The sequence below is a fragment of the Lutjanus erythropterus genome, chromosome 16 (genome assembly GCF_056507025.1).
Source record: "Lutjanus erythropterus isolate fLutEry1 chromosome 16, fLutEry1.hap2, whole genome shotgun sequence".
NCBI classification, from domain to species: domain Eukaryota; kingdom Metazoa; phylum Chordata; class Actinopteri; order Lutjaniformes; family Lutjanidae; genus Lutjanus; species Lutjanus erythropterus.
In genome coordinates, this window is record NC_139332.1 from 30,019,389 (window position 1) to 30,043,910 (window position 24,522).

The 24,522-nt window shown below is 40.2% G+C and overlaps 1 protein-coding gene across 2 annotated transcripts; it reads right to left on the minus strand.

The window, feature by feature from the left end:
- Window positions 1-200: 200 nt before the first annotated feature.
- trim46b (tripartite motif containing 46b) lies at window positions 201-23,487 on the minus strand. 2 transcript variants are annotated; one of them, XM_084739181.1, is made up of 12 exons: window positions 23,077-23,487; window positions 17,335-17,596; window positions 16,813-17,002; window positions 16,133-16,331; window positions 13,138-13,284; window positions 12,612-12,707; window positions 11,193-11,446; window positions 10,116-10,237; window positions 8,813-9,151; window positions 3,964-4,193; window positions 3,729-3,796; window positions 201-2,773 (listed from the first exon to the last, which is right to left on the minus strand). In XM_084739181.1, exons 1-12 carry the CDS (start codon window positions 23,134-23,136, stop codon window positions 2,332-2,334), a joined length of 2,409 nt encoding a protein of 802 aa, XP_084595307.1. In that variant the 5' UTR covers window positions 23,137-23,487; the 3' UTR covers window positions 201-2,331. The 2 variants fall into 2 exon arrangements, with proteins under 2 accessions (XP_084595307.1, XP_084595309.1); XM_084739183.1 differs by lacking the exon at window positions 23,077-23,487 and adding an exon at window positions 21,974-22,473.
- Between the last annotated feature and the right edge of the window lie 1,035 nt (window positions 23,488-24,522).

Sequence of the window (24,522 nt, forward strand, 5' to 3'; positions counted from 1 at the left end):
GTCTAATAAAAAACATATTATTTCTAGTTTTTGATACAAAGTACAGCTTGTTATGTTTTATTAGTTGAATATAAAATAAAGTGTGACTCTGTACTTGAGTAAATGTACTTAGTTACAATTTAAAAGTGGTAAATATGAGCAGGTGAAAAACTGGATGGAGCTAAATTTGAACAAAAACAACAACAAAAGGAAACAGGATGTTTTTTTCGTAATTTAAACAATTAGCATTTATTCAGTGTTTATTTTCTTAATCCATTTTTCTTTTTGCAAACATTCTGCCAGCAGGTGAAGTTTACATGAATTTAATCTGCTAATCTGTTCATAAGAAGCTCATTAACTTACAATCAAGCAAGGTTAAAAAAACAAAACCAAAAAAAAATCAAAACTATTGTTTGCGAGAAAACAACTTTTTTTTTTCTTTTTTTTTTTACCGTCAGCCAATGAATCGATGCTGTTATCAGTCAACCCACACACCATGCACATAGGGAAGTAAACACACACACACACACACATGCACTCTCACACTCTCCCTCTCTCTCTCTCTCTCACATGCACACACACACACACACACACACACACACACGCACACATCACGCTCATGTATTTGAAATACAAAATAGCATTTGCACAAACAGAACGGCGGAAACTAGTGATTAGCTGTGCAGCAGAGGTATAATTGGAGCTTCTAATTACAGTATTGCCTCATTGTTCCTCTCTACCTCTAATTTACCACATTTACATCCCAGAAAAACAATAACTTTGGTTGGGATCATAATGGGTGAATGACTAGAACGTGTTCACCAACAACAGCAAAGAAATCCGTGTGGTTCAACACAACTTCAGTTAAATATGCAATTAAATAGTCGAGGCCTTATTTCTTTTTACTCACATAAAGTTCATATCTCTAAAAGATAAGCTTAAGCTTTTAACATTAAGGACATGAAATGACAGTAAAAGCTTCTACAGGAGGGACGACACTGTGAGGTGCTGTTTCTACATTAGCTTTATAAATGTATGCAATATAGCCTGGCTACAAGTGCAAGCATCAAAGATAGAATTACATATAAAGTGCTGGACACACCAGACACTACTTAAGCAATAATAATTCTTGCAAAACTGCATATAACAAAAATGTAAAAAACTTAATTACATTGCATATTTGTTGCTATAGAAACATTTTCTTATACAAAGAAAATTAAATACAAAACAAAATCGCTGAGATGTCTAACTTTTCGCTCTAGCTGAATAAATACTTCACAATTACCAATTACATTCCAAATTACCGTGGAAGCCCATTTCTGCGAGTGTGACGGGGAAAGACCCTGCAAGTCGTTCTAATGAGAGACCCTTTCAAAATAACGACCTTAGTCATTATTTTAAAAAAGATTCTCACTGCTTTCAAATACTAACTCATTATTTTGCAATATAAGTCATTCTCTTGAGATAATAAGTCGTGATTATAATAAAGTTTCTCATTGTTTTGAGATACTAAGTCATTATTTTAAAAGGTTTCTCATTATTTTGAGAAACTACGTCATTATGTTGAGATATAGGTCAGTATTTTGAGACATTTTCTCATTATTTTTGAGATACTAAGTTATTCTTTTGCAATAGAAGTCATTATTTTGTGATAATAAGTCATTATTTAAAAAAGTTTCTCATTATTTTCAGAAACTAAGTCATTATTTTGAGACACTAAATCATTATTTTATTAAAGTTTCTCATATATCTCTCTATATTAAGATATCAAGTTATTATCTTGTGACAGAAGTCACCATTTTGAGGTCATAAGTCATTATTTTCATAAAGTTTCTCACTGTTTTGGGATGCTAAATCATTATTTTGCAGTACTGACTATCATTTTTGAGAAAGTTTCTCATTATTTAGTTTTATTTATTTTGTTTTGTAAGTTATAATGTTGATATACTAACTCATTATTTTGAGATATTAACTATTATTTTGAGAAAGTGTCTTATTATTTTGAAATATGTCATTATTTTCATATAATAACTCATTATTTTGATATATTAACTATATTTTTGAGAAAGTGTCTTATTATTTTGAAATATAAGTTATTATTTTGAAATACTACCTCATTATTTTGAGATCTTAACTATTATTTTGAGAAAGTTTTCCATTATTTTGAAATACTGACTCATTATTTTGAGATATTAACTATTATTTTGAGAGAAATCATCATTATTTGTCTTTATTTTGAAATACTGACTCATTATTTTGAGGAAGTTTCTCATTATAACAAACTACAGGACCGTTTTTTTCATCACATTGGTGGAAACGAGCTTCAATAACCATGTGACCTCAGATCATCCGTCAGTTGTTATTTGAATTACAGACTCGGGTTTGGATGGTTACCCTCCTGACCGGAGTCTGATCCGCGTTGCGATTGGCTACCAGCTCCTGCAGCTGCAGCGCCCCTCCGCCGATGAAACAGAAGGCCGGGCACACGGGGCCGGAGCAATCCACGTGACCTTCCCACAGGGGCCGCAGGGAGTGGGCGTCGTAGAAGGTGACGCGACCCTTCTCAAAGTCAAGGCACACACCGAGCCGGGGCGGCAGTGGGTAGGTGAGGCCTGTGGGCGAGGACGGGCCGTTGCTGATGGGGTCTCGGATGCCGTTCCCGTGGTTACCGTGGTGGTGGTAGCTGTGCTGGGGCAGGTAGATCTTACCCATCCCCATAGTGAGGAAGCAGAACGGCGGAGCAGAGTCCAGGGCGTCCTCCGCCCCGCTGTCGTGACCGCTGTCGGGGTCGTAGCTGGAGAGAGTTTGATAAAAGAGGATTTAACAGCTACAATGAATGAATCTTTTGGCCTCAAATAGTTTTTTAAATGACCATCGTAAAAGAAAAGAGGGCGGGAGCCACTCAAAGTGCTGAGCACCAGTCATTCTCAAGGACTGGGTGAGATTTTATTTAGGTCACCAAATAAATAGAAGACTCTGGAAGAAAATCTGCAAATTTTAAGATTTGTATCTGCAGTACAACTTTTATAGAGCATTTAAAATATGTGCATTGCTTTACTAAAAAACAAGAGCCTGTGAATTCTGACTAAATGCATTTATTTTGTCTCATTTATAAAGAGAGACTCAAATGTCCTATACTATAAACATGAAAAAAAAAGATGAGAAAACTCAAAATTTCAAGGCAGCTCACTTTGAGTTTTGAGCCCAACTCAAAAACAAAGCTTTGAAAAAGTTTTTTGAACTAATAATGTTTTGTTGAGATAATTTAATTTTCCTCTCTAGATAAAATTGAATCTTTGAGAGGTTGGCAAAACTTTTTTCAATTAATTTCAAAGCTTAAGAGTTTGAGTTTGATTCAAAACTCACAAATCTATTACGGTAAGCTGCCTTGAAATTTTTTTTAGGTTTGTTTTCTTGATGAGAGGAAATGAGATGACCTGTAAACTCAGCCTAAACACACTTATTTCTTATTTATAAACTGTTAAACGTGTGTGTGCCAAGATGATATAAGGTGATGTGGAATGGCAGTAAAAATGTTCACTGTCTCCTCCCCAGACTCCTCACTCAGACAGGCTGCCTGCAGGTTTTTGTTTTCCCATTTCAAACATGAAATGGGAAAACAAAAATGGCTGCTCTGCACCAAAATGGTAATTTCAAAGGAGAACATACTAGCTTTAGAACTGACGTAGTACAGAAAATATAGTACATATTTCTCCTTTAATGTCCGTTTCATTATTTTAGTCACTCACCGGGGACTGGCCATGTCCTGAGGGAGGTGAAACCACTCCTGCAGTTTGGATTCTAGACCAACTCCCACCTGTTCAAAAAAGAAAAAGAAAACACAATCAGTTTGTAATTAACTACGGACTTTTCTCTTGTCCCAAATCTTCGCTTATCCCAGTGGTTTCCAGACTAGGGGGGCACAGAGCATCTCCAGGGGGCAGCTTTTGAGATTATGTACTATTATGTCCTATATTACGTTACCTTCACTAGATAAGACCCAGGCTCCACTGAGCATGCCCAGTAGTGTCGTCCTTGTGTAATAGCCACATCCCCGACCAGGAGGTCCGAGGTCAGGTGACAGGAAGTGAGGGCGTGGTCAGCAGCCTGCAGCAGAGAGAGACCCGGGACACTGCGAGCACAGCGCTGCTCTTTACTGACCACCAGCCGGTCGGCATGGAGACCCCAGCGAGAGTCCAGGTAGAAGTTGAGCACTGGGGGGGGGGGACGGGTGAGACAAGGCACAGCAGAGAAAAGAGGGAAGGGAAGGAAGGAGAAGTAGATGTGAGACAAAGAGACAGGTGCATTCAGAAATGACATATAGAGTTTCTGGAAGTGACAGAAGACGTGTGGGTTGTCCTTTATTTTATAGTACACTAATAAGATGTAACAAGCTGAACTTTATACTATACAAAAGCTAGAATTAATATGCTCTTTATTAGATATTATTAGTGACACATTACAACAGAACTGTACTGTAAACTAAAAGTGTAGGTTCCTACTGTTAGATCCTTATTAGACTTTATTATAACAGAACTGTACTGTGAACCAAAGTGTATTATTTCAGATTGTTAGACCTTTATTAGAAGGTAACTAGAGACACATTATAACAACAACTGTACTGCAAACTAAAGTGTATTATGTCCCACTGTTATACCCTTATTAGATTTTATTAAAGAGGAATTAGAGACACATTACAGCAGAACTGTACTGTAAACTAAAAGTGTAGTTTCCGACTGGTAGATCCTTATTGGACTTTATTGCAACAGAACTCTACTGTAAACTAAAGTGTATTATGTCCCACTGTTGAGACCCTTACTAGACTTTATTAGATGGTAATTAGAGACACATTATAACAGAACTGTAGTGTAAATTAGAGTGCAATACATCTCACTATTAGACCCTTATTGGACTTTATTAATGGTGAATTAGAGACACATTATACCAGAAATGTACTGTAAACTAAAACTGTAGTTCCCTACTAATAGACCATTATTACACTTTATTATAACAGAATGGTACTGTAGGCTAAAGTATATTATGTCCCATTTTTAGACCCTTAATAGACTTTATTAAAAGAGAACTAGAGACACATTATAGTAAAACTGTACTACAAACTAAAGTGTTTTATGTCCCACTGTTAGCCCCTTATTAGATTTTATTAAAGGGGAATTAGAGACACATTATAGCAGAACTATACTGTAAACTAAACTATAGTTTCCTACTATTACACCCTTCTTAGACTTTATTATAACAGAACTGTATTGAAAACTAAAGTGTATCATGTCTCACTGTTATAACATTATAGCAGAACTGTACCAGAAACGAAAGTGTCCTACTGTTAGACCCTGATATGACTTTATTAAAGTATAATTAGGACCATGTTACAACAAAACTGTACTATAATGAACTAATGTGAAATCACATATCTGCTACTTCCCCTTTTAAAAACAATATGTGAACTACAAAGTAAATTCCAAAATTATAGAGGCAGAGGAATATTTTGTCTGTGTGGGTGACAGCACAGACATATTGTAATAATGCAGGGAGAAAATGCAATTTGATCAAAGAAGTCAGCATTGGTCAGCAGATATGTGATTTCACTTTAGTTTACAGTACAGTTCTGTCACAATATAGGCCTGACTGCCCTCTAAGAAAGTCTAATTAGGGTCTTAAGAGTGTCTTCTAGTTTTTGTCTAATTTAATACAAAGTACAGCTTATTACATCTCATTAGTGTACTGTTAAATAAAATGCGACCAAAGTTTAGGTGGGAAAGTGTGACAGATTTACAGTCAGAAAGCAGCGAGGAGAAGAGAAACAAGGAGAATACGAAGCAACTGAGAGGACAGACTATAGGGGTCAGAGAAAGAGAGAGCAGGCATGCACCTCCTCCCACCAGCACTGGAACAGAACAGGACACTGGTCTATAAATTCATGAGTCAGGGAGTAAAATACAGAAGGTATCACAAAGAAACTCTGGCTGTGGGGAGTGCAGATTTTTCCAGCAACTTACAGAGGGAGCATACGCAATAGCAGGAAGGGAAAACAGCCTACAGGGACACAACGAGGAGTTCACCAGTCACTCAACTCGACCATTTAAAAAGCCCTGGATCTGAGTCTGATCCATGTTGTTAAGCCTCACGTCTTAACAAACTGCAAACCTCATCAGCGCTCGGACAGATCTCGTTATAGAGCGGGAGGCAGAGGGGTGAGTGTCTAGATGAAAGGGTGGAAGAACGGAGGATGCATGGGGATGACCACAAAGAGAAAGAGGAGACGAGAACATGTCGTGTATGGGGTGCAGAGGGGTGGTCAGGAGATATGAGTGCACTTCTTACGTTCTGTAGGAGGCATGTAGGTTGGCAGCGTGGAAGTGGCGCAGAAGAGGATGACAAAGCTGTGAAATGGAAATAATACATGAGAGAAAGATGAGGAAATAAAACAGTAAAAAAAGTGAGGATGTGTTGAAAGTGGAGAGAGAGGTGGACAAAAAGTGGGAAATAGCAGATGGGAATGGGCAGAAAGGAAAAGAGAATGAATTATTAACTTCTCACCATGGTAACCACCCTAATGCTTTTATTGTGTCTGATAAATAATTGTAGGTGTGAGGAGACGAATGGCTCCTGGATGACAGCAACTGCAGCTTGCTGTGTGGATATAATGAGATTTTATAATGATTTAAGTGGCTGTAAGTCATTAACCAGAAATAGCGGAAAGACTATTGCATGGTTGGGCGGACGATGCAAAAAGAAATGTAATAAAAGACGCATTCTGGAAAATTCATGCAGGTGTAGATTTTTTCAAGTGGGGTTGTATGAGGTACTTAACCACAGTCAGTTTATTAGCTATAGCAGATGGTGGTCGGCACGTCCCCAGTTTGGCTTTACCTTCAGACGGTCAGACAGAAAGTCAAATTTACACAAGCCAAATATCGCTCTGTCCAAACCAACAAAACTCCATCAGCAATTTTACTGCGCAGAATACAGGAGTTGCTGGTCTACCTCTGCCTCAATGAGGGTAGTTTATTTGTGTTATTGTGTGACTCTGATGAATCCAAACTGACTCTTTAAAACACCAAAGTCACACAATAATATAAACATTTTATGTACTATATTTTCACCACTTTACTTTGATGTCAGACAGCCTTTTCCAACAGGACGCTGCCATTATTTAAGCCAAATATCACTCTCTCCAAACCAACCAAGCTCCATAGGTGAAATTAGCAATTTTACATCTCAGAATACTGCTGCTCCACTGCTGTTTGTTTGTGATATTGTGTGACTTTGATGTTTTAAAATGTTTGCTCGGATTCACAGAAATCTCATAATAACACAAACAAACTAACCATTTGAGGCAGTACAAATTTGAGGCAGTCACAGACCAGCGACGCCTATTTTCTGTGAGGTAAAAGGACAGTTTTTTCTAATGGAGTCCGGTTGGTCTGCCGAGAGCAATATTTGACTTATGTAGCAGCGGGTTCCCGGCAGAAAAGCTGTCCGTTGGCAAGGTGTGCTTCTTTTTAGGTGGCTTGAATACATTTTGCTGCTGACCCTGTCCACAGCAGTACATTGCTTATCTTCCCACACCAGGATTCCTGTTGCTTCTCCAAACTGGAGGCGTGCAGCCACCTAATACTGTAAGTAATATGCTGACTATGGCTAAATACCTAATACAACCCCAATTCAAAACGCTGAAGTATCCCTATAAGGATAATCCCAGTTTACTGCTAGTCAGGTCAGATTTTTGAAGTTTTGGCTTCTGTCTTAGTAGCAAAAAACAAGATTGTAATCACAAAGTTAATTGCAGAGATGACATTTAAGGACAGGTTTTATTTCAATGCTAAGGCAAATTAGCTGTTTGAAGTTTAAAGTTTACTTAAATATATCAAAACACTTAAATTAACAGTAAGTAACAGTTTGAGTTCGTATTCTACAAACTCCAGATTCAACTTCAGCAATTCTTTTGATCATATCTGCTGACCTGAGCGAAGACTGCTCTCCTCATCGTCACTGCTGTCAGCAGACATGATGCATCTGCTGTTTTATATCTCTGCTCTCCATCACCACCTCCACGTCGCCGGTGTTCTGGCGATATGTGCTACCCATCGAGAAGTGCTACTTAGTGGTTCTATGGGTAGAGGGTTAGGGTTACTCTGATCTGGGTTACTGATCTGTGCTACGGTAGCATTTTTTGACAAGGCGGGTTAAATCAACAGAACACTAACAAATGTACTTTGCACAAGGTTACAGAACCGGTTGAGCATGGTGCTGCTTTGTGTTGACAGATGCCTCTGCTCTTCACATGCAATTGTCTTGTTGCACGCCTCGTCCAGTGTTGGAATCCTTTCGAGTGAAACACAGAAATGCTTTAGACTATTTACCTTGGAATTTTAACCATGTTCATAAGAGTTACTAGCTAATGGAAAGTTACCTGCCACCAGAGCCACTATTTCACTGAACAGCTCTGGCATGTGGCACCTAAATGAGGCACCATGATCTGCTTTAAGATTTGGTCCAGTAGGTAATGGTCATAAGGGAACCGACGCTATATTGGCACAGAATTTCAGTACCCAACCCTAAACAGAAGGCAGACACTTCTCCAAAACTCTGCATCTCACATAAAAACAATCAAGATAAATAAATTGCATTAGGGCTAAGAGGAAAAGTATGTATTTTTGATTTTGAGGTGAACCTTTAAATATTTCTTACTCTTTTTTTTATTTTGCTTCTACTTTGCAACTTAGTGTTTCATGTTGTATGTATGACACTCTGTGGTTTGGGTGCAGCTCCCCTGAGGCAAAGTGTGTTTTCTAGATGAGACTTGTACTCTCACCTGGTGCAGGCGGGGTGTGCAGGTAAACCTCCTCACTGTACTCCCCGTAGCCCGCCTTGTTGCAGCCTCTCACCCGCAGCACGTACACGCTGTCCATCTCCAGCCTGTCGATCACAGCGCTGCTCCCACTCACTTCATCCAATCGCTGCCAGCCCCAGCGGGCGGCCGCCAGCCCTCCCCTGATCCCGCCCCTCGAGGCTCCTCCCGGTACCACGCCCCGACGGCGATACTCGACGGAGAAGTGCCAGGCGGGGGCGGATTCCTGGGGCAGTCGCCAGCACAGGAAGAGCTGGTCGTAAGCCAGGGTGCGCTGAGTATCAATCACCGGAGCCTGAGGAGCTGTGACAAGAACAGTTTGTATGTCAAGGTTAACATGTCGCAGTTACGCAACCATCTTCACCTCTAACGCTACACTCTTAGACATAAAGGTTCCAAAAAGGTTTTTCCTGGGTTCTCATTAGAACCCCCTGGCTAGGTTCTAGATAAAACCTGTGGAATATAAAAATGTTCTTGAGTGGGTTTTAGATAAAACCTTTGGAATATAAAAGGCTCTCAGTAGAACCCTATAGCTGGGTTCTAGATAAAACACTTGGGATATAGAAAGGTCCTCGAGTGGGTTCTAGATAGAACCCTTGGAATACGAAATGGTTTTCAGTAGGACCCCCTGGGTGGGTTCTAGATAAAACCCTTGGAATATGAAAAGGTTCACAGGAGAACTCCCAGGGGTGGGTAGTAGAGAAAACCCTTGAAATATGAAATGGTTCTCAGTAAGACCCCCTGGGTGGGTTCTAGACAAGACTCTTGGAATATAAAAAGGTCCTCAGTAGAACCCCCTCTTTGGGTTCTTGTTAGTGCACTTCAAAGGTGGAAAGGGATCTGGATAGAACCCCTAAGTGTGTTCTAGATAAAATACATGAAATATAAAAGGTTTGCATTAGAACCCCCTGGCTCTGTTCTAGATAAAACCTGTGAACTATAAAAAGGTTCTTGAGTGGGTTCCTTAATGTTGGATTCTCGGTAGAACTCTTTGAAAGGATTCCAGGTGGAATCCAGTTCTCCAGTTCTCCTTTGAGGACAAGCTGAAGAACCCTTTATGGTTCTAGTTAGCACCTTCATTTCTGGGTGTGTACCTGCAATATTCACTTATTATACTTCGTATCTTCGTGTTTCATTAGACAGCATCATCGAGATAAGGAAGGCATCACTAATCCTCGCGTTCTCTTCCTTCCTAATCACTGTTCCCTTCCACCGCCTCCATCCCCACCCTTTCCCTTCCTCTCAGCACCCCACCCCCCCTTCTCACCCTGGATGAAGTTCAACTCCGTCAGGAGCTTGAGTTCTTTGGAGACGTCCAGCTGGAAGTGTCTGAAGGACGGATCGGCAGCCAGAGTGAAATGCTGCAGATTCTCAATTGCTTTGCTCAACCTGGTGCAGTAAAACAAAACAAAACAAAACAAAAAAAAAAAAAAACAGGGAACAGAGTGTTAGGAATAAATAAAGGAGGAACGGTGTTTACATGATGCTTCCATCCAGATGGGTGGGAGGGTGAGACAGATTGATAATGAGGGAGGGGTGTGTGACCATTTTTGAAAATGTAAGACTAGTCCAAAACCCACAATGTGTTGTTCTGTCAGTGCTTTTCCCAGTGTGTCTGTCATTCAATTCTACGAAAGATAGCTTACAAAAATTCTGCTTTAAAGGAGCAATATGTGCAAAACGAGTACTGCAGTACCAATAGCAAGCTGGAGCCATAGACTGTATATTAAACAGATTGTTGCAAGGCAAGAAGAAAAGAGTACGAAGCAGCTACACACTGCGCAACATCATCAGCGTCATCGCATTCGCTCCAAACACTGAGCAGCTCTATTCACACCTGTGGTTCACCCATACTTGTGACTACGAGGCTGGCAGGGTCACGTCCGGGGCAAATGATGCAGACATCAGCCCTCAAATATTCAGTTCCTCTGGGCGATGTCTAACTTGTCTAACTCAACCTAAAGGCACCCACATTTTCATTGGTAACAGGCGTCGCTCATTGATGTGATTTTAATAGTTTTTGGACAACAGTGGAGCTCTATGGCACAAATGAATGAGCTATATTGGACTTAGACTCTAATTAAGAGGATAAACTCAGTGATGCTTTTGGTCTTTTTATGCAATTTGTTGTTAACCATAAGTAAAAATATTTAAAGACTTTTTTTTATTTTGAAAGAGTTATTGCTCTAATGTGATGTGAACGTCACTGAATTCTTTTCTATTACAAGTTTGTTTTCTGCAGAACCTACTGTAATAAAAAAGGAATCTAAACTAACAAAGAAACCAATATTGGATCACTTCAATCAAAGCAGAGAGCGAAGCCAAAGATAAACAAATGCAAAACCTGTTATGAGTCTGGCGAGCTGCCTGCACAAAACAGGGCTGGTCTGTTTCTTTCAGCAGCTCCTGGGTGAACGCCATGAGCCCCGCGTGTTCCATCAAGCCACGTCTCTCCGCCACTTGGGCGGCCAACGCCTCGCCTCTCTTCTGCCGCGCCGCCTCCAGAGCCTGGGTGAGCGAGGCGTGGCGCTCGGCCAGAGCGGCCGTCAGATCCCTGATACTCTGAGCCAGCTGCTCTCTGGCTGACACGCTGTTTACCTGGTGAGGAATGACACAGACAAACAAATTTTAGCACTTGGAAACACACCGCGCTGGTGCTAGTTGACGGTAATCTCAGGTTGATTCATAAGGTCTCTTACAGAACCAATTTTAGCACAACACAACAAAGTGCTCAAACTACAAATAAAAAGAACCCAATAAATAATGCAAACAACAGACTCCAAACAGAGAAGTTACACTCTTCATCTGCATGGACTAAATCTTTAAAAAATGTATCATGATTTTCATGTATTCATGGATGTATCATGTGTTCCTTACATAGTCCAGTATTCTCTGGACTATGTAAGGAATAATGTACAGCAAGCAGGTCATTATTGCAAAATAAACCCCAATAGGGTGATGCAGGTTTATTTTGTAATAATGACCTGCTCACTGTACATTATCCCACTTTGTACATTATTTGTACATCATCCCGCTTTTATTTCTGTATAGCAGACCGTTGAACAGACCGTTGCTATGGACGCAGTTCTGATCATAGGCTGCGGAGGAGCATTTAAATAATTTTTAAATCAATATTTTGTATCAAATTATTGAGTTTTTTCTTAGTAAGTATTCATGAAATATGCTGTAATTCACAAATTACGATCGAGTATTTAACAAAGCTGCATAAAGAATTTTAAAATGGTATTACTCGTCTATAAAGCATTAAATGGTCTGTCGAAATGCGTTTTATGTTGCTTTATGTCCCTTTTACATTTTGTTTTGATGCGCTTGATGCTTTTTGTGTTTTATGTCAAGCCCTTTTAATTAACTTGTCTTGCCGCAGGCTTTAATAAAGGCATAAAGAAATACTTGCATGGTATTTTACAAAACAACTAGATCCCTCAGGTCACCTGGAATAGGTTTACTCAGCATCCCCAGCATCAAAGTCAAGTGAGGCGAAGTAGCTTTCGGTTTTTATGCTCCCCACCCACAATTAATCTGTTAAATACGATGTACATGGGTGGATATTTTTTTAAAAAGTAATACCAGCTTACAACAATTGTGAGTGAGTGTGAGCAAACACAAGTTGGCTGTCTTTCAATGAAGCTGGTAAAAACAAAAATATGTATATATAAATGTTTTTTTTATGGTCCTTAGCTGCTACTCAGCTGAGTTAATTCCATGTTCATGAACATTTTGTCAGCCACATCGTATTAATCACCTCCGTCTGAGTGATGGAACTCTCCAGCTCAGTAATCTGACCCAGAACCGTGTCCTGGTTGGACAGAATGTAGTTCATCTCCTTTGTAATCTTCTCCTGTGAAACAAACAGCAAACACAAACCAGACAGCTTTACATTAACTCTGCTTGAGACCAGTTACTGTACTGTTCTATACAGCTGCTTGTCTGTGATAGACTGAAAGCAGCTTTTAACATTTGAAAATAAGGCATTTTTGGAAAAAAAATAATAATTTCACTGTATAAAATAGGAATAGGAAGCATGCATACTATGAAATAAACATAATTCAGTTCCAAAATTGAGATACTGTCCTTTACTAACATAAAACTCTCATTTTAAATAATCTAAACACAATAATGTATGAATAATACACATAATGAAAAGAATTTCCCTCTAAATATAGGGGAAAATGTGTGTTTTTTTCAGAACTATTCTATAAATTACAGCTTTCATTTTGCAGAACATTTAAGGAAACTCAGTACAGACCACATCAGCTTCAGGGTCGTACCTTCAGGGCTTGGTATGCGTGGGCCACTGGCAGGATTTTGTGGCCGGTGTGGACGCGGCGCAGTTTGCAGAGCGGGCAGAGCAGCCGCTGACAGGACCGACAGTAGAACTGCAGTTTCTCCTGGTCGTGCTCTGGACACGTCAGAACCTGACAGGAGGCGGAGAACCAGATTAAATCGAGGGATACAGAGAAGAACATTATGAGGGGGCCTCTTCTGTTTCAGCAAAGAAGGAAACTCTTAATCCAGCAGCACTCAGATGGTCCCAAAAACACAGGTACTAAACAAACATAAAGTTTTGTTGTTGTTGTTGTTTTTTCATTTCAATTTTAAATAGCCTAAACGTTTATACACTAAGGCTGAAAAAAACATAATTTTGTGTTTAACTTTGCATTTCATTTTCACCAGGAAAAATACAAAAATGATGAGGATGTGATTGTTGCACAAGGCCGGGGCATCACTGCAGCACCACAATGCCTCAGTTATAATGACACATAACTCATTTATAGTGACACATTTTAACTTTATCGACAACTGCAGCGCCTGCGATTTTTTATGTTGTTAAAAAAATAGTAATATTGCACTTAGTGATATTGCTGTTTTTGATAATATTTTGATTAACTGTTCAGCCCTCATACGCACAAACTTTTGTTACTTATTGTTGTTTCATTGCCGTGGTAACATGATCAGAAAATAGATGCCCCAAATACGGTCTGCAAATATCACACTTTTGTGTTCACACTGCAAGGTCAAAAAATAAGATCAGTGTAACATTAAACACGCAAAAATAAATAAATAAATAAAATTTGGATCAATTTGCCTTCAATATGAAAGCAGGAACACTGCTGCAGTTTTATATACAAACTCTTTCTAATAATGCACCCTTTATAAAGGCTTTATAAGTCACATCTGATGGGTTTACTGTGTTAAATGCATCATTTCTCAAGCTTCATCGATTGGTTAAAAGCTATTTGCTGCCTTGGGTGACCAGATTGTGAAAAATCACCCTCCTTCCAGATGACACTTGCCTCATATTGAGGGTAAATGGCAGCATTTATATATAAGAACGCTTTTATCCAAAGTGCTCCGTAGCTCATTCGCCCGTTCATTCAAACACTCACACGTCTACCAGGCAGGGCGCAGGCCTGACCGCCTGGACTGATCGGGCGTTCGGTTTCTTGCCCAGAGACAGTTTCATATGCGGATCGAACTGCAGACCTGCTCCACCTCCTGAGCCTGAGCTGCCTCTGATCACATATTTAGCTAGCTCTTCAATTCGATTTAAATGTATTTTATTATTTTCAAATAATAAAAAAATTAAGAAATAATGTTCTACCCTTTATAACGGCAGGCTTAATGGCTTATTAGAAAGTAAGAGATCAATGATTATTCATCAAAATATTACCAGCAGTTACACACAGAGTTAAGGATACAACTAATGGAATACTGTATTAATCAAAAAATGTTTTTTACAGTTGCTGTTTAAGTTGGCAGTTACCGTTTCGATCCCTCAGGCCATCCGGAACAGGTTTGCGGAGTTTCCCCAGAATCAAAGCCAGTTACGGTGATGCCGCTTTTATTTTTTTATGCACCAAACCCATGAAAAAAAGCTTCCTGAATACCTGAGGTCTTCTCCGACTGTCAGCTCAGTTAAAACATCGCTCAAAACATTACTTCCAATAAAGTACACACATTACACACACACTATTTTGAATGCAATTTTAATGTTTTCTTATTTTCAATGTATTTCTACGCACCTGTAAAACACTTGTATCTGAATGGTGCTCTATAAATACACTTGCTTTGCCTGGGCTACAGAGGACATATAAGGACACACCAGGAAACTGACGTTGAGTTGAGTGCAGAAGAGAATCAGACAGGTTTTTATTGCAGATAAAATCTGCAGCTGTTGCGCAAACAGAAATTTAACACCAAAGCCACTGACATTTAACTTGTTTAAACTGGCTCTGTGTTTTGTTGATGGTATTTTTCATGACACAACTTGACACCCACTGCAAATCTTCTGATGATTTAAAACACACTATAATGTAGTTGTGAGCAAATGTAAGAACCTTTTCTTTCCTACTGTCACCAATAGTAAAGACATAACTCCTCCCTAAACAGATAATGAAAAACAATAATCATATAACACAGCTGTAATTGATTAAGGTACAGTATTACTTCATAATTTTATATCACTATTAAGAAATTCTATATGTATTAACTGTATGTATTCATTTATTCATAAATACCTCTTCACTGTCATGACAACTGAGTAAACTCAGCTGACGAAGGCCATGGACACAAGGACAGTCTGACATGTGGACAGTAGGAGGTGGGGATCGAACCGCCAACCCTGTGATCAGTGATCGACCTGCTACTGCAATGGAATACTGTATTTTAAATTAAAAAATATGAATAACTGTATTTTGTTATAGTAACTGTTTAGAGTATTGCAGAGGTAAGCCAACCCGGAAGTTAGCATCTCTCTGTTTACCTCCACAAAAACGCCAAGGGGATTTTTCCATTGGATTTTGTATTAGTGCAGAAAATAACTTCTTCTGACTTCTTCTGACGCAGCATCGGTCAGAAATAGACTAAAAATAGGAATTTAGCCGTTGCAGGTTTTGTCCGGCAAGATTAACAAAGTAACACCACTTTTTTTGAAGCATAAATGCAACCGTCAGAAATGAAAAGCTAACATTAAGTTTTAAGCAAACTTCACCATGATCGCATAACTTCACATCACCAGTATTAAGCGCCTAGTGTTCAGCGTCTGCAAAGTCCGCAACAACCACAAGTAGCCGCATGTTAATAACCACCTTTTTAAAGACAGGTAAAAGCTTCAAAATTCGCTGATGTCTTAGAACAAAAAGCGAAAATTTCAGGCATCTAACAAAAAGAAAAAAAAACACATTGTGGAGAACCAGGAGGAGGATAACCAGAGGTGCTAATATGCTAACAGTTTTTAGGGCTCATTCTGTCCTGATGTCTTACCTTTGGCCTGAAGTTGAGTGTAGGCTGGATGTGTTCGTGTTGTGCCCGTGGCGTCCCCCACGGGTGATACAGCTTGAAACACTCGTTACAGAAATTGGCCCTGCAGTCGGCGCAGCCCTTCGTCGCCTCCAGAGTTTGAGGAGGTTTACAGAACTGACACATGACGGCCACGCTGCCCAGACTCACTGTGTGTCTGTACCTGGTGTGGAGGGAAGAACACAGAGATTGCTTTAGTCTGTAACTTTTCATCAGGGTTCGGGTTTCTTCCGTTGCTCCGTGCGTCAGTGAGCCTTGGCCGCCCATGACCCTGTTGGACATTAGCAAAGTTCTATCCAAAGCCAAATGAAAGGTTGTGAAAACTTCAAAAAAAAATGTGAGAGTGAGACAAACAGTATTGAGTAGGAGATAAATTGACCATTAAGGTAGAAGCACACAGTCAGCTGCAGCAGCTACAGTGTGTTGCAGTACACGCTCTGCAGGATCCTTCAACAGCTCAGCTGCTGCTGAATAATTACAATCAGCACTGGACCTGTTCCCACACCTTCTGTGTTTCAGACTTCTGTGTTTGGGCTCAGGAGCACAGAAGGACAATATCACTGTGCGGGGTTTTCCGTGCATCTTTGCATTTTTTTCACCGCTTTGTTTGAATACTGTGTGCCGACTGTGTGTGTGGTAGCTACCTCTCCACTATACGCTCCAAGGTGAGGTTGCGCAGGCAGTCAGTGAGGCCTTTCTCTCCCAGCTCCACATCTCGGCCGCAGGGGACACAGGGGAACATCATCACCAGGGGAGGGGCCTCCTTACGGCGTCGCCCTGGATACGTCCCATATCCCGGAGACCGGGGCATGGACGGCGAAGGCGGGTGGGGTCCTCCAACCGAGAAGAAAAGCAAGTTAAGAGCAGCATTATTTTTTTTTCTTTTTGAGTAATTTTTTTAAGAAAAAAGTAACAAAATCTCTCATTTTAGCTTCTTAAATGTAAATATTTTGTCATTTCTTTTCTCCTTTATGACAGTAAACTGAGTTGGGTTGTGAGCAAAACAAGACATTTGGGCTGACTGACATTTTTCACCATTTTCCCACATTTTATAGGCTGAAAAACTAACTGATTAATCGAGAAAATAACCAACAGAGTTGCAGCCTTAGATTAATCACTGCAGCCCCATTTCATCAAGAGAAAGAGGTGTGAAAGGTCGTCCAAACCTGCCCGCAGCACGCGATCAATGGGTCGCTGCTCAGATTTAGGCGTAGGCCTGCGGGCCTGGCGGGGGGAGCGGGTGTTGGGCGTGGAGGCTGGGGAGTTTGGCTCTGGGGGAAGCTCTGGGAGCGGGTAGCCGCTTGCCACCAAAACCTCCGAGGCACACATGAGGCAGACGCTGTGCTGGCATGGCAGGACCACGGGCTGTTTGACTATGTCCTTACACACAGGACAGTGCAGCTCACGCTCCAGGCTCTTCATGTTAGACTGTCAGAGGCAAAGAAGGGAGGAGTTATCATCCGAAAAGGCTGCTCAACATTATTTCAACATAATTCACATAACATAATTAACTAAAATTTGCAATATTTTGATTTACAGTCCGATTGAAGAAGAAGTAAAGTAGATTATGAATCTGACCAGTCAGTACTTTCTATTTGATAATTTCTGATCATCAGTTCTTTGGACACATTTCAGTCTGCACCTCAAAAGCACTAAAGCTTTGTACCTACAGAGGAGGTACAGCATTATTGCACATAAAGAGAGTGAATTTAGAGAGAGACAGAGCGATGTGAAGAGGAGCTGTCCTGTACAAGCGACAGAGGCCATCATTCTGGTTAAATATGGATAAAGACCAGACATTAATAATTCAACCACTGCACATCCCTTATGCACATATGCTCTTTAGCCAGTGTGCCTTTGCACCACACTGAGATAGTCCAGTATTTTGTCTGAATTTATGACAGATTTTTTACTCAGCACCTAAAAGGGATAGTTTAAGATATTTAATGTGGAGTTGCATGAGGCACTTATCAATACGTACATGTAAATTACCTAGAAATGAGGCAGGGAGAGTACCAGTGCTGCTGGGACGGCTTCCCGCTGCCTCAATCTGTTGGTTTGTTTGACTTTGGTGTCTTAAAAGGATTCTTTAGATTTGATATCACACAATAACACAAACTAACTAACTAACAGATCGAGACAGACCAGCAACTCCTGTGTTCTGCGGGGTAGAATACTGATGGAGTTTGGTAGGTTTGGAGAAAGCGATATTTGACTCGTATAATGGTGGTTTCCCATTGGAAAGCAAAAAAAAAGCTGTGAGAATATTCCAAATATAGTGTACATTTAAACTGCTAACTTTTTTTAGGTGAACCTTTTTTTTTAGGTTAGATTCCATGCTGTTACTCCTCTCTGCTTCTCCAAACTGGGGGTGTGCAAACTGGCATCGACTGTGGGTTTGTATTTAAGGGAGTCCTTTAGTGAGGCACTCTGTTGGGAAGGGAACAGGAAACTGAAAAGCTATACCTCTCAAGCTGCACCTCCTGCTCAGGTTTGAGCATCTAACAGAAAAGGACACACTGACTGCTGCAGAAACCTGTGACTTCACAGCTACAGTCAGTCCAAACACAAGACTACCCAGCCTCATAAATTATGGTCACAAGGACCCGTTCCTTTACAGGCGACATTTCCCTACACTTGGATGTGTGATAATTACTCCGAGTTTGTGTTGAGTTGGTGTTTGTTGGTGCAGCACAGGAGGAGTTCACTACATTTTCATTCATTTTTGCTGGTCAGGATTATGGCTGCAAGTATATATATATCAATCATCTTAACAAGTTATGTGAAAACAGTTGTTGGATGTACTTATGTACTTAATAACCTGATTGCTTTCATATCAACAGTTTGCAATGATGCAACTTAAATAAGGCAGGACGACCTAAAAGTTTCCAGTATTCCAACTTAACCAAAAGCAAAATAATTATCCTCAACAACCTAATATTACAGCTTACAAAAGGTATTTTTCATAATAATCTTAGTGTGTTTTTTCAGTTTGTTGGATGTAATTAATAATAATTGCTGTGTTGTTAGAATAGCTTATCATTAGCCTGACTTAACTTTAGCTCGACATAACGATAGGTGGTTTCATTCAGTGAGTTTACTGAAACTTAAACAAAACAAATTAACCAATTCAGGTGAATCATATATAAATATAACAAAATACATTATTTGATCACAAAATATATAATTTGCATTACATTAGACAAAACCAAGAGAAAATGGCAGCTCAGCCACAGGGGGAAGAAAAATCTGGAAAAGACGTGGACGTCAGACTCACAACACTAAGAGAAACCTAACTGACACACTTTAACTAACATGAGAATGGCAGGTTAAGGGAACATGATATAATTTGAAGTAGTTATTATCCACAAAAATAGGTTGCCGCTGAATAGGACTCATTCAAACCCTTACATTACCTCAACTACTACTAAAATACGCTTTTTACAGTGTACAAGAACTAGATTTGTAGGCCAAGGCATCTCTGCAATCCTGTTGTATCACACATTTTTTCCTTTATAAAAAAAATTGCAGGTTCTGCGATTTGGAAATATCATTTGGCCATATTGTGCTCTTGATAATATTTCAGTGAACTGTGCAACCCTGATCAAGACGTCCTGCTTTCATTTGCTTCACGGATGCCCTTGACACACACAACCTCAACCTGCAGCCCAAACTGTTGCAGGCCCAGCATGCAGCGCATCTACATCACTGACACTACGAGTTAACTTCAAAACCAGGACAGGACTAACTGACGGACTGTGCTGCATAGGGGGTTTGGGGATTTTGTCGCCGTGATGCGATGTGATGCAGCATCAGCACAGCACACCGGAAGCCACTGTTAAAACCCCTGATTCTAGGCCACGGGGATGCAGGATCCGTGGAGACAATGTGCAGGTGATCATATACAGCAAATCCCTGCACGTTCACTTGGCTTTGAAAAGGCTAAGAACTAGAGCCGGGCAAAATATCGATATTGTGATATATGTGAGAGACTATATGTCATCGTTAAATTGCTATATGGCTTAAGCATTGCCTTTTCCTGGAAAGAGGAAACTAAAAAAGAAGGAAGGACATTCTTTGTTGCTGTTTAGAGACCAAAGGAAAAGAAATGAACGTGCACATTTCATTAATCATTATCAGAATTCAGTATCTTAGGGGCATTTCTTTGTCAAAGATCACGAGATGCATCCGTCTCCCATAAACTTAAATAGAACTGACACCAAAGTCTGGGTGTTCTGTGGCAGCTTTTCCCCAAACTTGATAAACCAGTGCGGCAAAATTCGTTATAGGCCTTTTTAAAAAATCTCGGGAAGAGTTCATCTGTGCATAAAGGAACATTCCTGACCATTTTCACTGCCATTTCTGCATCACCTTATATTATCGCCACGTATGTCACTGAAATCAAACACTTTTTTTTTTACTATCCTTGGTTTTAAAGGCTGCATTATAGTGAAATTATCTGATTTTCTGAACTTACCAAATTGTTCTAGCTACTCTATTATTTGTTTTTACCAGATTAGTCATTCTATCTACATTACTGATGTGCATTGATAGTTTGTGAAAGCATCAATGTCCTTACTAGCCACTGTACATACTGCTGGGTAGTTAAGCAATGCATCATATTCTATATATGTTTGCACTGTTTGAGAATTTACAGTATGTTATTTTTGAGGAAATGTGCATATAGAGATGCACAATATGATTTTTTTTAAGGTATAATATTAACTTTAATAGAGGTTCACAACTTTTTTTTCCTTCCAATTAGAACTGTTTCCATTCTCAGATGCTTACTCTTTTCACTCTGTTGTAATTTTTGTACATACATGCACACACAGGCCCAAAATACATGCACATGCACAAACAGGACCTACAGACATGCATCTGAGAGGGGGGGCTGCACACATACATATAGTCAGGCACCCTGAGCAGTTAGTGGTTCAGTGTCTTGCTCAAGGGCACCTCCAGCTGCCAGTCCACGCTCCGTACTTTGATCTGTGTGGGACTAGAACTGGCGACCCTTCGGTTCTCAAGCCAAGTCCTTACAGACTGAGCTACTGCAGGCCACACCTCTGTGGGCGTATATAGGTGAGTTGGGGGCGGCCCACAGAGGTGTGGCCTGCTAAGTGTGTTTACGTGAGGACAAAAAAAATGTACCTTTTTAAATAGTTTTGTATACTGACTTTTGTTATTTAAGTCAACGTGCAAAATCTAATTTTGATAACCTCAGAGCTGAAAAAATATTTAATGCTTTGACAGTCTGTCAGGTCAGATATTATTGCAGCCAATATTAACTGTATATTGGCTAATATACGCTGACGCCGATATAGGTATCAGCCCATAATTCATTGGCCCTAATATAATATCGAGATATGTATTGTATATCATAGAATAGCCTAATAATATAAAGATACTGTTAGCTATATCACTTAGCTTATTGTTGAAACAATATCCTCCTAATTTACATATTGGATAAACCAAAACAGTTGCAAATTTTGTGCATATTTAACTGACAGTTGAAAACACAGTCAATTTATTGATTATCTCTCTTTTTTCTTTCTTTTTTTTTTTTTTGCTCATTTTCTTATTCAACACTGGCCTTTACTGCCATTTCTACACTTAGTTATGGATTAGCACTATTTCAGCTGGTTACATTCTTAACAGCGATTAATCAATCAGTGATTAATCATTAGCATGTCTTATTGGTTCCCACATTAGGCTGCTGCACAAAAAACAAAAGAAAAAAACACTTATAGACCCACACTGACGCGTTACATTGGAGTAACTGGATCAATTAAAATAACCTACTTTCTCAGTCCACCTCTGTGTCATTCTCCAATGTCAACTCCGGCCTGCCTTTCTTTCCTCCTCTTCCTCCTCCTCCTCCTCCTCTAGCAGTTTAGCCTATCGCAGTTTCAGGGTTTTGCGATTCCAGCCGGATATATTATACAGCAGGCTAGACCACGACAGACCGTGGGCCTGTTGTATGAGTCTCAGATGAACAGTGCGCACTGCTAATGCTGAGCCCGGCGTGGTGAAGGCGTGAAACAGGCGCTGCGACAGCGCATCCTTACCTTCACCTGGAATCTAGGCGCCATGGCAGCGGACTACGTGTAAATTTCAGCATCAAGGCAGCCTGTCTGTTAGAAAGAGGGGAGGGGTTTGAGGCAAAGAGCCCCCCTCCTCCTCCTCCTCCTCACCGAGCCGGTAAGATGGGGTCTGGAGGACTGTGGACTAGACGGCATGAAAAGATGTTATTTCCAGACCTCTGCTCAGTCCAGTCCGTGGTCTATTGTAAGCATCCCTGCAGTGTGTTTTAACCCTACAGCGGCCGATGCTACCAGCACACACACACACACACACACACACACACACACACACGCTCTTTTCTCTCTTGCCTCAGCAGCAGCCGAAGTCCTGCATCTCGTCTCCATGGAAACGACCATCCCGTGAGCCCCCAAAATGAAACGTCTCATTCCTGTCTCTTCCGAAGCTGATTTTCTCATTTAATAATGTTTGAAACACCCTGAAATATAATCAAATAAACAGCACATTTTCTTTCCCATTCTGAGGAGGAGTTCGGCTGAAATCCGGTGTGCCGAGGCGTTTTAGGACCTCCATTAGCATCAAGGCAACATAACGGACCTCGAGCCTGTGATTTTCCACAGCAATTAATGAGGAAAGCCGATATTTTATCGATTATTGGCAATTTATTTCATTTTATTTCAACCGCCTTTAATCACGGTCGCAGAAAAAATACACGGAGGCCCATTTTACAGGGACGAAACACGGACACGAAGCCGTTCATTCGGTTCTCCTCCTCAAAAAATACAGCCTATAATCAGCATAAAAGTGAGACGAAATACTCTAATTTGATTATAAATCCAGCGAAAACACAGACATATACTCACACTGATACGAACCAAAGCTTCCATCGTCGATGTTGCCGTTTTTAAATCCATCTCTGCCATTTTAAGAAAAGAGACCCGCTGTTTTCATCATCTGGTTATAAATCGCGATGTATTAAGGCCATGCGCCATATGGTACATGTTAAAAATTCAAATATGTGCAACCGTTTACAGTAAAATTATCAATTTCTGCGTTTTTATTACAAGGAGTTTTCAAAAGAAACTCGATCTGGACATCTTTACGCACGCAAAACAAAAGGGCGGATGAACATCATCTTTTGGATATTAAAAAAATAATAATAAAAAAAATGAAGACACCGATTTCTAAATTTGTTGTTACCGTCAGTGTAGGTTAAATCTACACTAACAGATGCCTGTGGCTTTTATTTCTCACCCAGACATCCCGCCCCCCACCCTTCCCATCCCGCACCGGACCGGATGCCTTCAAATGATGTGGTGGCACACAGCAGGGTGAAAGCTTGATGTCATAGGAGGGGGAGAGCCGTCTGAATCCTCTACTGTAAAATAGATGTGGATCTCTCTCTCTCTCTCCCTGCAGGCGCATCCTCAACACTTTACAGCAATCTGTGAACTATGGAGACAAGGGAAGCACCAGAGTAAGTACAAATAATGAGATGGATACATCTCTGAATATGCATGTTTGTAAAATTTAAAGAAATATTTTTAAAAAATGTAACGCAGTAAGACCACAGCACTTTAGTCCCAGCTCAGTATTTATTTACACAAGTACATCATTTTAAAATATTTGTCTAAAACAATCCTAACTGCAAAACACTTTGTAACACCTACATAAAACCTCAGTGCAGTTATTTGCAAATCCTTTTCAACCTGTTCCGTTACAAAGACAGAATGTTCAAACTGATCAGCTTTATTGTTTGTTTGTTTTTTGTAAATCAGCGCTCATTCTGAATTTTGGTGCCTGCAGCATGAAGCATCTTTTACCACTGTGATTATTCGCCTTTTACTTTTCCACAGTCCGTCAGATGTCAGCTGGATAGCAGCATATGTTGCTCCAAAACCTGCATGTACCTAGATGTGCAAGTTACCCATGATGCAATGGGCACTTAAACACCCCCATACCATCACAGGCTTTTGAACTTTGTGCTGGAAACAATGTAGATGGTCATGTTCCTCTTTAGCTCAGAGGAACATCCATGATTTCCAAAAATAATCTGAAATGTGGACTTGACAGACCACAGCACACTTTTCCACTTTCATCTCAGATGAGCTCGGCCCAGAGACGTCGGCGGCGTTTCTGGATTATGTTGATGTATGTCTTCCACTTTGCATATATAAACATATACATAACAGTTTTTAATGCAGTGCAGCCTGAGGGGTCAAAGGTCACAGGCATTCAGTGTTGTTTTTTGGGGTTTCCCCTTACACAATAGCTTATATCAGCCAGCTGCACTTATTAAATTTGCTAGA

Bases quoted from the DNA above. Each gene is read 5' to 3' on its own strand.
- trim46b (XM_084739181.1), bottom strand. From the start codon at position 23,136: ATGGCAGAGATGGATTTAAAAACGGCAACATCGACGATGGAAGCTTTG. The intron at 17,003-17,334 runs GTTTGGACGACC...TCTCGGTTGGAG, and splicing joins TGATCGCGTGCTGCGGGCAG to GACCCCACCCGCCTTCGCCG. The intron at 16,332-16,812 runs GTAGCTACCACA...CCTCCACACCAG, and splicing joins TTGGAGCGTATAGTGGAGAG to GTACAGACACACAGTGAGTC.